General features: G+C 37.0%; 1 protein-coding gene across 3 annotated transcripts in view; it reads left to right on the top strand.

The window, feature by feature from the left end:
* LOC100752268 (calcium/calmodulin-dependent protein kinase type II subunit delta) overlaps window positions 1-16,313 on the top strand; it is a 244,069-nt gene that overhangs the window by 123,108 nt on the left and 104,648 nt on the right. For all 3 annotated transcript variants that reach the window (XM_027395664.2, XM_027395667.2, XM_035450695.1), the window contains exon 4: window positions 7,254-7,308. In XM_027395664.2, coding sequence (XP_027251465.1) covers window positions 7,254-7,308 — 55 coding nt within the window. The remainder of the gene's footprint in view (window positions 1-7,253; window positions 7,309-16,313) is intronic.

Below are 16,313 nucleotides of genomic sequence, written 5' to 3'. Positions count from 1 at the left end.
CTCACCCACTTCCTGGGTTGAAATTCTCACCAGTGACAGATATTTTGACCAAGGACTAGAGTTCAGGGACTATTCTGGTCTGTAGCTGAGTGATGAGAAGGCATGTCTGTTCCTCCTTCTTGGTCCGGAAAGGTGCTACCTATCCTTGATAATATTGCTAGTCTAACTTGGCTGGAATCAAGAATAGGGTGGAAACTTGGAAATAGGAAAGATGGCTCTATTCAGGGATGTTGATGTTAGGCACTGAGGGGGTGTCCTGCAGTTGTCATGGCAGAGAAGTGAACCACAAGGAGACATAAGAATGAAAACCCTGTGCAGACTGACTTCTTCAACCTGGATCAGACTTCAAGGACTCTAATGCCAGGCATTTCATTGTTAGCATATTTAAAACACAGTACAATTTGTAAAAAGTTTCCAGGCAACAATCAGTCCAATTCCAAGTGCACAATAAAGCTTAAGGTGTGACTACATAGAAACTCTTTTACAAAGTCCATGTGACCATGAGGGTGGGTTCTATAGCCAAAGGTCTAGAACCTAGTGTGGTCTCTGCCCCATAGCATAGAGGTCATTAGGCCATAAAGCATATGTGACATCTCCCTTAAGTCGGGGGTGGGGTGGGGTAATTGTCTAGGGAGGGTAGAGTCTAGGATAATCATTCTGGGGAATTAGGGTGAGGACTGCCTCTATAGTAAAAGATGGGTGAGGTCTGCCTCCACAGATAACAAAAAGGCCACCAGGTCATTCACAAAATCCATTCTTGGCTTTCTGGTAAGTCTGGTAAGATTCTGAGCTTTCTGATGAAATGAAGGTATTTGATTTTTATCTCTTCCTCTGAGGAGACAACCCTGTGTACTTAACATCCCTAGTTCTCTTAGTGCTTCTCTGTGAGTACAAGGACTTCTACTCCACAACAAGGCACCTCCAGGAATCATATTAAATTCCACCCTTTTTTGTACACAGCTAGGATAATTTGTATATTAATGTGGATTGAATTTCCCACCAAGTTTTCTATAATAATTGAATTGATTACTTCAAAAAGTGCTCCATTATTTTTCAGTCTTTGTTCTTAAGATACTAAATTGCTTTTAAATATAATTGAATGTTGGTTAATATTAAGTTGGAATTATAAACTTTTCCTGTCACTACCAGAAAATGAAGTTTTATTGAATTTTTTTGTTCTTTTGGAAGTAGAAATAATTTTAATCCTTGAAAAATGGTTCACTGGCATTTATTAATAGAACAATACTAGATATTTTGTCAAAAATTATCACTTTTTTGTATCTTTAGAAATGTATGTGTTCTCATGTTGTCTATGAGGGTGTGTTTCATAATCTCAGGACTTTGGATACTAAGACAAGAGAGCCTAATATTAAGTCTTAGGCAATTTGAGATACATAATTAAACCTTGCCTCAAAGATAAATAAGCAAGAAAAAAGTTTTAAATTGAAGAAGCAAAAAGAAATTTATGTGTTCATATATCCAAATTTAGCATGTACTATAGATTTTCTGCCTAACCTCAAATAATGCAGTCAAGCTCCTGAATTATAATGTGTTGACAAGAGGAGTAGAGAAAATCAAAGTACAGATGCTAGTGTCGTAAACCACAGCCCGAACAAAGTAGTGAACATCTGTGTGTGAATGCACAAGTGTGTGTGTGTGTGTGTGTGTGTGTTGTGTGTGTGTGTGTGTGTGTGTGTGTGTGTACCTACATCTAGCTATATCTTACTGACTGAAAATAAAATGAGTCATGTCCTGGACTCATATATCAAAGAAATAGATTATGTGAATTTTCAAATGTGATTAATTAAAATATAAAAAGAGATCCCATTTGTTAATTTATATTGCATGTATTATAAAAAGATAGAGACTATGTACAACAGGATACTCTTGCAGATCTACCTTCAGGGGTTTGTTTGTTTTTTTTTGACAAATATTAGACTTCGAAATTATTTTTCAGTGTTTCTGTTTTCTATTTGAAAAGTCTTCTCCCTAAACTGAACAGCTTTGTCTGAGCTGCAATTCCTCTGGAGTACTGTTGTTTGACCCTTAAAAATGTTCTCCTACTAGCATAATTTTAAAAATTCACAAATGAACCCAGTGTTGGCATCCCTCTTCTGGGGAAGACTTGGCGTGTTGCATGACCTAACTTGGCTGGGACTGGCTCTAGCTGTGAATTATAATTAACCACTGAGGGGAATCTAAGGAGGCTCTGACTTACAAGCTGCCATTTTTACATCCCAGTATGTGAACTGAATCCAATTCCCTCCATCCTTGCACATCAACAAGGCTGAAAATGCAAAATCTGCCTCGTTTATAATCAGAACCGTGACTCAGAGCTGACAAACGGTGCTTATGAGAATGCACTACAATCTGCTAGCTATGAAATATTTTATTAGTATTGTGAACATTGGCAGAGTGTCACCCTACCATGCTTAACTTCAGAGGATTGTAGTAACTCATGCTTGTTTTCTAGGCCAAGCTTATTATTTTTCACTAAAAAATGCTGGTGATATGGAAAAATCATTTGAGGACAGTTGTACATTTCAGATTAAATATTTCCCATGCATTTGTCTAACATTACTTAACCATCTGCATCCCAGCCTCGGTCGTCTGAAATAGTATCCGCTTGTCATTTGCCATGGTTCTGTGATTTGACTGCTTCATCAGATGATTTTTCTGCTCAGTTGGAGGTGAGGTCACTCATGCGGTTACATTTAGCTCTGAGCTCTGCTCAGGATGGAATGTCAGGGTGACCTCTCTTTCTCCAGGGTATCTCTCCACTTGGCCTCTTGTCTTTCAGTAGTCTAACCACACCTTTCTTTTAGCACAGCAGGTGGTTTCCAAGAGGTCAGCTGCCATATATAGAGCTTCTGAAGGCTCTGCTGGTTTCACGCATGCTAATCATTTAGAGCAGACTACATAGCCAAGCTGGAAGGGGTATGAGATACTACTGCAAAAAGACTCAAACCCTGATGAGTTCATGCAATCTACAAGTATGATTGACTGCTCATCTCCATGATGAATGTTAGTGGGGAAAAGTCCTGAATTTGAGTTGTGCAGAAGAGGTATAATCATAACAAGTTATAATAATTATAACTTGAACCAGAGCATGTTGTCTGAGTAATGTCACAAAAATCATAATAATGAATGACCGTGATTTCATCTCATAGAGGACGAGAAATAAAGGCATAAGGAAGTAGTACTTAAATGTGAACAAAGGACTTCATTTTCTGTCAGGGTTTTAGTAAAGAAAGTGCATCTCCATATGGTAATGTAGTAGAGTATTTGTGTGTGTGTGTGTGGGGGTTGGTGGAGATTTAACCGAGAGGTGTTGCACGTGTTTAGTATGTTTTATGCCGTTGAGCTACATGCCAAACTACTGCTTACTTTCTTTTGACAAAACTGCTAAATGTGTGTTTTTACATGATGTGCCTACGAAGGACCCTTGACGGGTTTTCTATTTACACTAGAGTTCTCTCTCTTCCTCACTTTCTCTCCACCAAAATAAATATCCGAGTCATGGAACAATATTGTTTTCATAATCTGAAGCATACAAGTAACACCGTTTTAAGAATTATAGAATGATAAGCCAAAGGCAAATATGGCTTCACTAGCCCTGTGTCTAACGTGTCTTCTCTAAATCTTTATACTGCATGTCAACGCATTTTAAACTGAAGCTCAAAATGGTTTTCTCTTTTTGTGGAAAATATTCTTCACTTAGCACCACCTTTATTTCTCTAGTCATTGTACTGTTTTTCTTTCTTTCTTTTTTGCTGTTCCTTTAAACAGCGTCACACACTGACCTTTTAATTTGCTGCAAGATAGTGAGGAGTTTGCTGACACACAAACACACACAACTGCACAAACACATAAGTACACACACACACACACATATATATAGTCACATAATCATTATACATTTTGGATATAAATATATGCACTTCAATATAGATACACAAACATATCTAAATACATATAGGTATGCACATACACATGTAAACATAAATATCTACATGTACACACATAAATACATGCACACAGAAATGCACAAATACACATACCCCACATACATACAAATACATACATACACACTAACACAGACAAACACATATGAAAGCAATATACATATATACATTCATGTGCATGCATACATACACCCCACGTACACACACACACACACACACACACACACACACACACACACACACACACGTACACATACACACACACGTACACACCACTCACACCACTCCTCCCCACACGCACGTCATTTCTCATTTGATTATATCTATCTATATGAGTAAGTCCACAAAGTACATTGAGTTTGGGCCTAGCTTGGCCACATGCTAACTGTAAATGGATATTACCTTAATGTCTCCAATACTGTGCACATTCATTATAAAAATCCATCACATTTAAAGTCATGATCCTCATGCACATTGAATAAAATAACTCTTAAGAAAATCATTTGAATTGTGCCTGACATATTAAGAATTACAATTATATTTTATCTTTTGCTCCTTTAATGCAATTGAATATTAAAATTAGTAACAAATTTTAATCATATTAAAATTTCTTTTTTCTCAGATAATACAAGGACATGGTCTGTTATAGTCCCTTCTATTGCTTAGCTGGAATTGCATTGAAATTATACAACAACATAGGGCAGGAAGAGGAAATAGTAATGCCACTCTGAATGCAAACCATCAAATTTATGCATAGAGAGAGCAAGTAAATTAGACCATGAAAAGTATTTTAGCTTCAGTAGCATTTTCTTCAAGACCTACCATTAAAGTTGCAGAACTTAAATTTTTATTCTCAGCCATCACAATATTGTTTTGCTTTATGAAAATTTATCTATTTATTCTTAAACTTGATGTTACTTTGGAGAAAAATGTCAAAAAGCACTGATGTATTTTAATCTGTTTTCTCAAATGCCTTTCTCGTTATCTTTAAATTTTCTCTCTTAAAAACACACAATTTAATTGTGTACACCCATATGTGCAGCTTATGGTAGCTGCAGAGCAGTTGATACAAGATTGTGGTACGATCTGGTTCAGCTCATAGCTGCCATCCTGCTTTGAGAGCCTGCCTGGCAGTCGAGCTCAGGCTAACAGCTGTGTGAACAGAATGCAATGCAATTCCTCTAGTTTGAAAATGAATTAACTGTTATTTATAGGGAATAATTGATGTAACATTTTATATGGGTAAACACATTTTCAATCCTTAAGAATATGTTAAGTTTTTTTTTAAGGATGGAAGATGAGGAATACTCTCAGCTGACCACCAAAGCTTGCTGAGAACCTGTTTATGTCTGGCTATAAAATCGTCATGCAGACTGTGCAGAGAGATCAAGTCTAAGGTGAAGCCAAAGAGTTAAAAATTAGAGAAGAAAACCATACCACCTTCACAACTGTAAACATGTGAACACACCCACTAGGATAATCACACAGTTCTGTTTAGAATGGAAAATAATGATGAACATATGTGCTTCTGTCTTTCTAATTTCTTATTTCAAAAGCAGAGTGGAAGGAGATTAGGAAGGACATAAAAAAGGAAGGAGGGTTATATGCACAAGTTAATCCTAGAAGAGACAAGGATGATTTGTCTGTCCTAAGAGTAAGGCCACTGATTAGTATTAAATGCCAAACGTGATACTTTGGACGTATGTGATGTGAAGCACTGAACTTGGACAAATGGTTTGTCTTGATCCACCATCACATGATTTCTGGATAAATGCTTTGTTATTATAGATTTGATAATATGACTTTGAACTACTTGTGTGATCTGGTCACTTCTGAATAAGGATCATTTACAATAAATAGATTACCACTAAGATAGTAGTGAATCGTACTACGAAAATAGTTTTCCTGATGTCATTAGAAGCTACAACTGAAATAATAGTCTCTGAATAGTTTTTCAATCATCTGGACTTTGAAGAACTCACCTCCACTTGGAGCTTATTTCTGAAACCAGAGAAAATGGTGGTCTGCTGATGTGCAGTTTTTTTTTTTTTTTCTTTTTTGGTTTTTCGAGACAGGACTTCTCTCTGTATCTTTGGAGCCTATCGTGGCACTTGCTCTGGAGACCAGGCTGGCCTTGAACTCACATAGATCTGCCTGTCTCTGCCTCCTGAGTGCTGGGATTAAAGGCGAGTGCAACCAACACCCAGCGATGTGCAGGGTTTGAATCACAGAAATTCTATTTTATATCCCAAAGTTATAAAGATATTTTAAAGTATCCATATCATTAATTCAATTTGTTTAAACACCATATGTGTAGGTATCTCTGGTACTGTGTCTTTTAAGGAAACAAAGTTAGTGGCCATGGGCTGTCCTCTTTCATTGTGCTGAATAGTCATGGACAGAACATGCAGTATCAAATTAGGCTCTTCCTTTTCTTTAGCAGGGGACAAGGGCATCTTTGATTCTAGAAAATTGAACAACACTCTTCAAACAATGAAAATCAAAGGAAAATCACTTTCAAATCTGTTATTTTAGACATATAGGTACAATGAGATTTGGTGACAATTTTCCTCCCAGATCCTGATATGACTTTGTGAAAGACAGGGCACTGTGTGCTGGTTTTCTGGGTGAGATGCAGGGATTTAGGAGTGTGCTTCCCACTTCATAATACTGACGAGAAGTAGGCTCTATATTCTGAAGAAGGGGAAGGGCTTCAATTTAGCTGCATCCCAGGATTCAAGAGTGATGACAAACTGCTAAGACAGGGAGAACACCACACTGTGTCGATTACTTTACCATGCACTGAAGAGTGAAATGTGTTGAGGTCTGAGACTGAATTCAGGAGCCAAATGTGTTACCTACATTTTAGACTTCATTGCCATGTTAAAGACTAGGGGAAATCCACATTTTTACAAATAATCAGTAACTTAATGTTGAAAAAAAGTTTCTCTTCTTCTACCTCGAAGGTTTCTAGAAAGGGATCAGTACATTATATAGCATCTACCTGGCAATATATAGATTATCTTTCTTTTATTTTCTCATTTAAACTCCAGCAATTTAGAACATATACTAATTTCATTAACACTTAAGTAATTTTCTTAAGCTCAGGTAGATCAGAACCAAAGCCCAGATCAGGGTCTTTCTCCACTCAGGCCTTGAGGTGAATTATACTGATATATCAAAAGTTTGAAATAAGGGGAAGATCTCATCATAGGACTTGTCTTTCTGAAGACAATTGCAACAAGTCTACAGAACTAATACAAACTTTCTTCTCTTTCTTTTCTTCAGTGAGACTTCATGACAGTATATCGGAAGAGGGCTTCCATTACTTGGTGTTTGACTTGTAAGTACCTGCTTTATGGGTCATTTATTTTTGCTATATAATTGAAAACTATTTTAATTCCAGCATTATATTTCTCATTGCATAGTCTTAACTAAGGACTACTGTGATATTTTAAGTGATTTTCCACTCTAATTTTTTTAAAAAGAGAGACAGTACAGCACTGTGTTGTTCACATTTTGAATTGTTCTGAGTGTGTTCCACTTTGCACTATCCATGGGAATGTTTTACAAAAATGGCTGACATGTGCAAAGGTTTCTACTGAATTGTCTAAAAGCTTCTATGTTATGGTAACTCTACCCACAAGCCTGGTCCCAGTGCTGCATCAGCCCCAAATAATATAAAGAGACTCTATTAGTTATAATGCTGTTGGCCAGTGACTAGGATTTCTTATAGGCTAGCTCTGTCTTAAGTATTAACCCATCACTGCTAATATATGTATTTTTACATGGTCTTATCTTACCGAGAAGGCCAGACTCATGTGTCCTCTCCTCCTGGGGTCACACGGCAACTTCTTCCTTACTACACGTCCCAGAATACCCTTTGTCTCCTGCTCCCACCTATCTTGATTCCCTCTTGGCCAACAGTGTTATATTCATCAACCAATAAGAGAAACATATGTATAGAAGACTTCTTCCATCACTTCTGAAATGTATTTTCTATAAAAGAAGAATCCAGAGAAATAACCCTGGTATTCAAGATTCATTTAAGCTAATCAGAATTTAAATCTTGTTGATTTAAATCAACAAGAGTGAAGGGGAGATATGGACTCCTAGAAGGCATATAGCCAAACAGTTCACAGGCATGACTGGCAGGAGCTGAATAGGGATACACTTACTTGAAATCATCTTGATGCTAATTATTTAAGAGATTAAAAAAATAGCTATCATTTCACAATAATTTGACTTCTTGGAATAAGTCCACAGGAACTATCCAGGTAAAGTTTTATGCCCAGAAATATTCACTGTGTCATGCTTATATGTGTGTGAGAAGAGAAAACAAGTTAACAATTCAACCATAAGATAGAATTTTATAATTATAGTACACTCTTTTAATGAATATTCTCTAGCATTGTATTGTGCTGGTCACAATGCATTTGAAAGTACACAACAATAACAAAACATATTTCATATTGATATCAAGGTAGCTTAGTAATAGGTTTAGTTAAGTCATATTTTAGTGGTATGAAACCATCCTTCTGTTTGGTTTCTTTAATGTGTGAGTTTGTCTTCATCTTAAGCTCTACCTGTCCTCCAAATTGATTGCTTTATTTTCAGTTGTCAGACTGACTTCCAAAGGAAGCAAAAAGAAATAGTGGTGTTTTCAAAAGTGTTTTATCCATTGAGCAAAGCTTTCCCAGGATGAGAATGACTCCCCTGGATCTTATGATATAGGCTAGCACAGAAACACAGTTAATTATTATCATGATAAAAGGGAAGGCTAGAGCATGGATAGGCAGCCATGCACATCCATCTGCCATACTGTGGTCTGTGTATATCTGGGAAAATAGTATCCAAAACCTGCTTAGACATGGGTCTAGAGTATAGGTTTGTCCCCATCGGCACAGCCCATCCCTTGGTGTCCTCATACTGCCCATGTCATCCTTTAACCAATGCGTCTTCTCAGAGCTTTCACTCTTCTTACCTTTTCAATTGTTCATTCTGGCATCCTGTTTCCTCATGGACCTAAAGCCCTTCTTTATGGTTTTCTTTCTGCACTTTCTTTAGTCATTTTTTTGTTTGTTTGATTTTGATGTGGTATAGATATGGAGATTTTGCTCTCTGTGCCTCCTGAGTATTGCATTACAAAGATGCACCAGAACACTTTCCCCTTCAGTATTCTTTGAGGACAGCATGCTAGCAAGAAATTCTTAGTTTTCTCTTTCCAGTTTCTCCATTGTTTCTTTGATTGTTCATCCTTTTTCCTTCCCTCCCTCCTTCCGCCCTCTCGCTCTCTCTTCTGTACTGTGAATTAAGTGCTAGGCAAACATGCTCCACCCCCAGCCATGTTTCTTCATTGATGTGTCACTTCCTACCTCTATACATTACTAAGAAAAAAATCCATCATTCCAATAATCATTTCCCTAAAGGTAGTATTATTTCTCCCTGATTGTTTTCAAGATTTTCCTTTTATCTTGTTTTCAGAAATTTGATTCTAATGTGGTTAGGCTTGCACTTCTTAGTTTCTCTTATTTGTGGTTGGTTTTGTCTTTTGAAAAATGTTGGTTTATGTATGCCAGATTTGCACATTTTTAGACATTTTTGAATACTTTCAACGTTGCTTTCTTTCTCATTTGCTTTGAAGCAGTGATGACATTATGAATTCTGTTGTTGCTCTTATACTCCCATTGGTTTCAGAGGCTGTGTCCTGTCCCAGTTTTGTTTGCAGGCTGTTTGTACACTTGAGTAATTTGCTTTGTTCTGTTCTCCAATTTGGGGTTGATTTTTGGCAATCTTTGTTTTGTTTTTTTCTTTCTGTTTTTGAGCTTATCAATTTAGTCTTTAAATGTTGCAGTTATTCTGTATTTTAGTTCTATGATTTGTTGTTGGGTTTTCTGTATATCCTTTGTTTTTCTTCAGAGGCCTCCTGTTCTTACTTATCCCAAGTATGTTCTTGTTTGGTCACTAATGTGCTTTTTTATTTGGCAAACTGAGAGTCCCTGTCATGTAATTGTCAGCATTGTAGTCTTGGTGTTGCTGTCTAGTGATGCTTTCTGAATCAAATCGAGCTTTTCTGATTCTTGATGTGATTTATATCTGAGATTGTATTCTCATTTTGTATTATTATATCAAACTTTGCATTGAGTTAAATCTGTTTAGTAGTCCTTCTCTAATACTGCATCAGCAGGAATAGGAGGAAGTGTAGGCAATGGCGGGCACCTACAGATCCCTGCTGAGGCTCTGCTGATACCCCATTGGGATGGTTCTTTGCTATTGGGCAGGGATTGTGCCACAGTAGCAACAGAATGGGGTGAGGCTTTATTTAATAGGAGAAATGCATCTATTTTGCTTTTTGTCCCCTCAGTATGAGATGTATTGCTATTTCTACATGATATCATTATTCAATAAGCTTAGTTAAAAGACATGACACAGGGGTTTTCCTGTACATATCTAGGTACTGATATCTGTACTATATATTTTATAGGCTTTCTTATAATTCCTTATTAAATTAAAGAGGTAATAAGTATCTATTGTTTTTCATAATTCATTCCATAATTCAGAAAAATAATTGACAAAGAACATAAAAAACAGTTCACATTAAAACAAAATGCAATTTACAGTTATATGTTGTCATGAGAAACATTTTTCCATTTATATAACTTAGTTCATTGGGTAGGAACTCTTAGTTTCATAGTGGGGATGTTTATCTGTGTTGTCACTGCCTCAGGACCTGAGGATGAACACTTAGGTATGGGGAAGAATAGTTTAACACATGCTGAATCAGGCAACTCAACCTCTGAGTACAGGTGCTTTAAAATCATTCCTATTATTTAAAGTATGTGATGTGAATTATCACTAGCTACCATCAAATTGTTTTGTCAGTAAATGAGATTAGTAAATGAGGCTTAAATACAGTCCAGTAATATATCCAGTTTTAGAGATTTGAAATAGAATGGTTGAAAATATAGATTTTCCTCAACTGACTAGAAAGGAAACATAACAAAATATAGATATGAAATAGCTTCAGAATATGTGATTATTTTAGAAATCAACAAAGAGGAAAAAAGGAGCATCTTTGGAAGAGTATACATTTTCAACATAATAGAAATGTCTGGCCTTAAAGCTATCAGTGGGATATAGTGGAGAAATTTGAGGACACATAGTCAGTTGCAGGATAAATAAATTCTTGAACTCCCATTGAAGGAAGGTGTCTTGTGTTCCTTTCTATCTTCTGGGGCTGTTTTGACAGTGTGTTTCTTGTGAATGGTTTCTTTAGAATGACAGTCACCAGACTCTAAGAGAGAGTTCTGGGTTTATTGGTTCATTTTTTCAATGAAAGATTTCACATTATAAAAAGCAAGGGTTGGAAGGAGTTCTATGAGGAAAAGGGTTTTTTTCCAGCTATTTTAAATACAGGGATCTCACTACCATTTCTATTTGCAGAACATTGATAGTCTCCTTTACATATAGACTAGGGAATCAGTGAGAAAATCCTCCTGAACCTGAAAGCTTATATGTCTTCACAGTTCTGTTGATTTGCCCTGAGTTTCTAAAATCATCTTTCATCATGGCTAATACCCCAATACAACCATGATATTCCAGGATCATGTTAACAACTCGGAAGGCAGAAAGGGCCAAGGTGATAGACATGGATTTATCTGACAGCTAACAGAAGAAAATAAAGAAATTGATCTAGAAGAGAGTCTCTAAGAGAGAGGCCTGCAGGCAGAGATGTTAGCCTTTGATAGAGCATTGAGTCCTTCTGTTTCTACACCCAGTCATAAACAATGATTATGATTAAATGTAATTAAGAAAACTACAGTCTTAAAGACACAAGAACTACTGTGGGATATTGGAAACCACTTGGGCAGTTGCTTCCAACATTAAACAATCAAACACAAAAAGAATTCCTAAAGAGAGAATATGCCTTGTATGCCTCCTTTGATCCACTCTTCAAGGCCACTTGACTACCTGATTATTAACATAATAAATTACATAATTAGTTCATTGGTTGGAGTCTTATAAATTCACTAACAGAAGACAGTTGAAGGACTTAAAAAAGCAAAATGAATTTTGTGAACATGTATATTACATTCTGAGAGATGAATATTTCGAACTGTAAACAGTATGCTAGTAAGGTCTGTTAAGTAGATTCTTCATGTGTAGACTTAAACTGATAAAACTTGAGGAGTAACCCTTGTGTTGCTGGGAGAGACATCAAGGTGGACAATGTCACAAATTTATGCCTTACACCTGGGCCAATGGGAAGAAAGTAGCATTTCTTCTCAGTTGCCTTCAATTCAAATGAATTGACAGTATTCAGAATACAGTTAAAATGTTATTTGTTTAAGAAATTGTCAGTAGTGGGTTCTTTGGGGTCTAGGACCTCTCCTGCTATAGGTACTTAGCCAAGTTTACAGTATCAGGCATAACTCTTTCTTCTGGATCTAGCCTCAAGTTCAATTAGACAGCTGTGGATTACTCTAAGATAAAAGGGTCACTGCCTCACCATTGGGGTCTGCCAGGGAGGTCATTATGTGGTTCACAGGCTTTATGGCTGGGTAGGACTATTGACTGCTCTTCTCTCTTGGCAGCTTGCATAGCATCTTCTGATATTATAAGAGCTAATTCTCAGGGAAGAGGCTTCCATGTCAGTTCCAGCTCAATTCCTCCAAGTCTTGTATCTGAAGTGTGTGGTGATTTCACCAGCAGAATCTTAATTTCAAGTTTATCAGAAGCTCCTATTTGCAACAGATTGAGACTATGGCATAATTACACAATGTTCAAAATATAGAGAATAAGTGAATGTTGACCAAGCTCTAATTGATAACACCTATAACCCACTCTAACACCTAAAGTTCAGAAAAAAATGTGAAAGATGGTGTAGAAAGGTTGTAGGAACCAAAGGGACAGCTGCAGAATAGTGTCTTCTAGACATGATGGAGAAGCTACACCCATGAAATCTCAACAGCATGCTTGCCTAAACAACACCTGCATAATGGTAACACCAATTGACATTCTAAAGTGAATGAGGGCTGTTTCACCAGGTCACACCCCTAGATGAAGAGCCGTAGGCAATGAATTGAATGCTAGGAGAAGGAGAATCAGCTTTCTGTAGGGACAAGTCACCTGATCTAGGTTTTCACATTCCAAATGGTCAGCCTAAAAATGAGCAACATTAGATGGACTTAGAAGGTTGTGTGTATATGTATACATACATTCGTTTATGTAGCAGTAATAACTGAAGATGAGGTCATGGATGAAGAGGGAGCATGGGAATACAAGGGAATAGGAGAGGGAAAGGGAAGAATAGGAATGATGTAAATACCATACACATGTAGGAGGTTCTCAAAAAATTAAAATTTTAAATTAAAAAATGTTATGACAGAGTGGCATGTGTTGGGTGTTATATTTTGCTCTTTTTCATGTGAGACATATGTGCATCAGGAACTGCCAGGAGACACATGTGTTGTACATACACCATGCACTGAGTATGTATATACTGCAATACAGATTTGTCGGAGCACTGTAAGCCATAGGTAAATGTGTAAAAGAATAACTCTTGGAATGAATATTTTCAATCTTCTTAAGAAACTCAGTAGAGGGAATTGAATAGATTTATGAAAAAGAGTCAATAATGAAAACTTTAATTTTCATCCTCATTGTCATTCTGCTAAGCCCCTTCTTTTTTATATAGCATGTACTGGTGAGACTCCATGAGAAACTTGAGACATCTCTCAAGTCCTTTTTTGTTTTAGGAGGGTGAAAAGCTAGTTTCATTATTTAAGGCTTGTAGTACAATTAATGGGAACGCCTGGTATCATTTATAAATACAAAAACATTTTAAGTGTTTAGACTATTAGAGAAAAATACTATTATTACATCTAATGCACAAAAGGTCACTTTCCCCATAGCAAAAACACCTCTTGGAGCATGAAGTCTTCTTTAGTTCTCCGATTTAAAGTGTTTGTATTGGTGTACCCAGATGAGAAATTTTCTTCAATATGTAATGGCAGCTTATTAAATGCCTTAGCCTTCTTCAAACATCTATAATCTATAATTAAAGCTCTATTTTCAAAACTGAAAATTTAAGAGAATGTTATATGTTGCTGCTGTCATTCCCATTTTATTTTTTATCATAAAAATGTTTGTGTTGTTCCTAGTTATTAGGAAAATGTGTTATTTTTTCCTTATTGATAATACAAATTATTTTTGAGTCATACTCCTTGAGACAGACACTTTTATTGGTAATATCAGAAATAAAAAGATTAGTTAAGAATCTTGTTTTTTCAGGCTGCACATATGGAGTTTTGAAATCAATTAGGATATTTTTAAAACCCATAGCAGAGGTTTAATGAATATCTGAGAGTGAGAACCGCCATTCATCCAATCGGTGTTATTAGAAAACAATGGAATGTCTGACACTCATGTGACACTGAGGTGAACACACTCATGTCCTCGGGAATATTTCTTCATTCAACAAGCTTGTTCTGAGCATCTATTGTGCAAAGCATTGCACTTAAGTGGCTGAAGGGAAGATGTGCACTATGTTTTTTTGTTTTTTGTTTTTTTCTGGTTTTTCGAGACAGCGTTGTCCTGGAACTTAGTTCTTGTAGACCAGGCTAGTCTCGAACTCACAGAATTCCTCCTGGCTCTGCCTCCCGAGTGCTGGGATTAAAGGCATATGCCACCAACACCCTGTGTGCACTATGTTTTTAAAGGTACTTTCCTGCAACCTCACGCTCATTCAGGAACACTGCTGCTCCCCTTTTACCCATGTACATGTGTGCATAGACAGTTGAACAAATTCTTTCTGTGGAATGAATCTGCACTTCTCATCCTTACTTATTCCTTCTTTGGTGGTGCTGTTCCTTTCTCTATGCCTGGCTGTGTTTCAGGCTGTTACCATTGTCTTTCCCCCTGAAGAATTTTGCTCAACAGTTCCTCGTGCCCTGCTGCATCCGCCATGTCCTACACACACACACACACACACACACACACACACACACACACACACACACACACACACACAATGTCCCACTTTTCATCTGTCCTAGAAAGACTGAATTATTTCTTAATCACTTTTGAAGGGAAATCTAGCAGGGTCTAGAGCTCTAGCATTTTATGTTTACACTTTTAAGTTATTCCTTGCATTCTCACTGGCTTTGTTTAGATGTTAGAGAACTTCCTAACCTCGATGCCTGTCAGTCAAGGTGCCCACCAGAGAGGGGATGGGGAGGGCTTCCTTCCTTTTTATTTATTTTTGTGAGCCAACATGTTTGACAAATTGTTTTGGGAACTCCTAAGTCCTTGTTGCTTCAAACATAGCTCTATTCTTCTCTCTTCTGCTTTCTCCCTGTCTGGATATTGTATATTTCATGGCCATATCATGTTTATTGGATATTATATTCTGACTTTCTCTGTTGTTTTTCCCTATTCAGTTTTTGTGAACAGCAGTTGTCATATCCCCAAATTCCATGATTCTCAGCTGTGCCTAGTCTTCCAAGGAGTGGAGCCCGTGCAGTATGCTCTTCATGGTGGCATCTCAAGGCCTATGATGACTACCATTTCCTTTTCTGCCTTCTTGGACTTTTGAGCTCTCTGTTTATAACACTCATTGTTCTTGCATGGTGTCCATTTCCCATTAAACTTCCTTCCTTCCTTCCTTCCTTCCTTCCTTCCTTCCTTCCTTCCTTCCTTCCTTCAATTCCTAGTCTGACAATTCCAACATTCCCAAAATGTCTGTGGTTCAGGATTTGCTTTAGTTTCCTATAATCATTTTGAAAGGGATAGGTGCTAGGTTAAATGACCTGTAGCAAATATGTCTATAATGATGTCAGAGAGAAGTTTGGGGAGAGGAAGCATCTGTGACCTATGATTATATGTCATTCTTGCAGCTGGCCTTTGAACCTACAGAACTGTGAGCTAAATAAATGCCTTTCTAAAGTTACTCAAAATTCAATGGTTATAAGTGAAAAGCAGATCTGGGATAGGTTAAATTCATCAAAGTTTGGAAGAATCTAAAGGTTATGTTCCCAGGGAGTTTTTAAATCTGCTAATATTATCTACCATGAGCTTTCCTAATTCATCGAAATTTATGATTTCCTAACTCACACTGGATTTGAGGAGGTATCTGCCATCAACTTCTGCTCTGGTGACCTATGATGTGCTATAGCCATTTGCCTTACTTTCCACACGAGGAACACGGGTTTGCATTGTAATTTCACTGTTTTGGTGTGTCGACAAAATGTTGTTGATCTCCCAGTTTGTTTAGCTCTCTGCTTGTTATTGCAAAGTGATAGTGGCTGAGAAAGTGGGAACTTTCACAGTGTTGTTGTGATTAGTTAA

Source organism: Cricetulus griseus (genome assembly GCF_003668045.3).
Source record: "Cricetulus griseus strain 17A/GY chromosome 1 unlocalized genomic scaffold, alternate assembly CriGri-PICRH-1.0 chr1_0, whole genome shotgun sequence".
Lineage (NCBI taxonomy): Eukaryota > Metazoa > Chordata > Mammalia > Rodentia > Cricetidae > Cricetulus > Cricetulus griseus.
The sequence above is the reverse complement of the archived record's forward strand: the minus strand, read 5'-3'. Positions and strand labels throughout refer to the sequence as shown.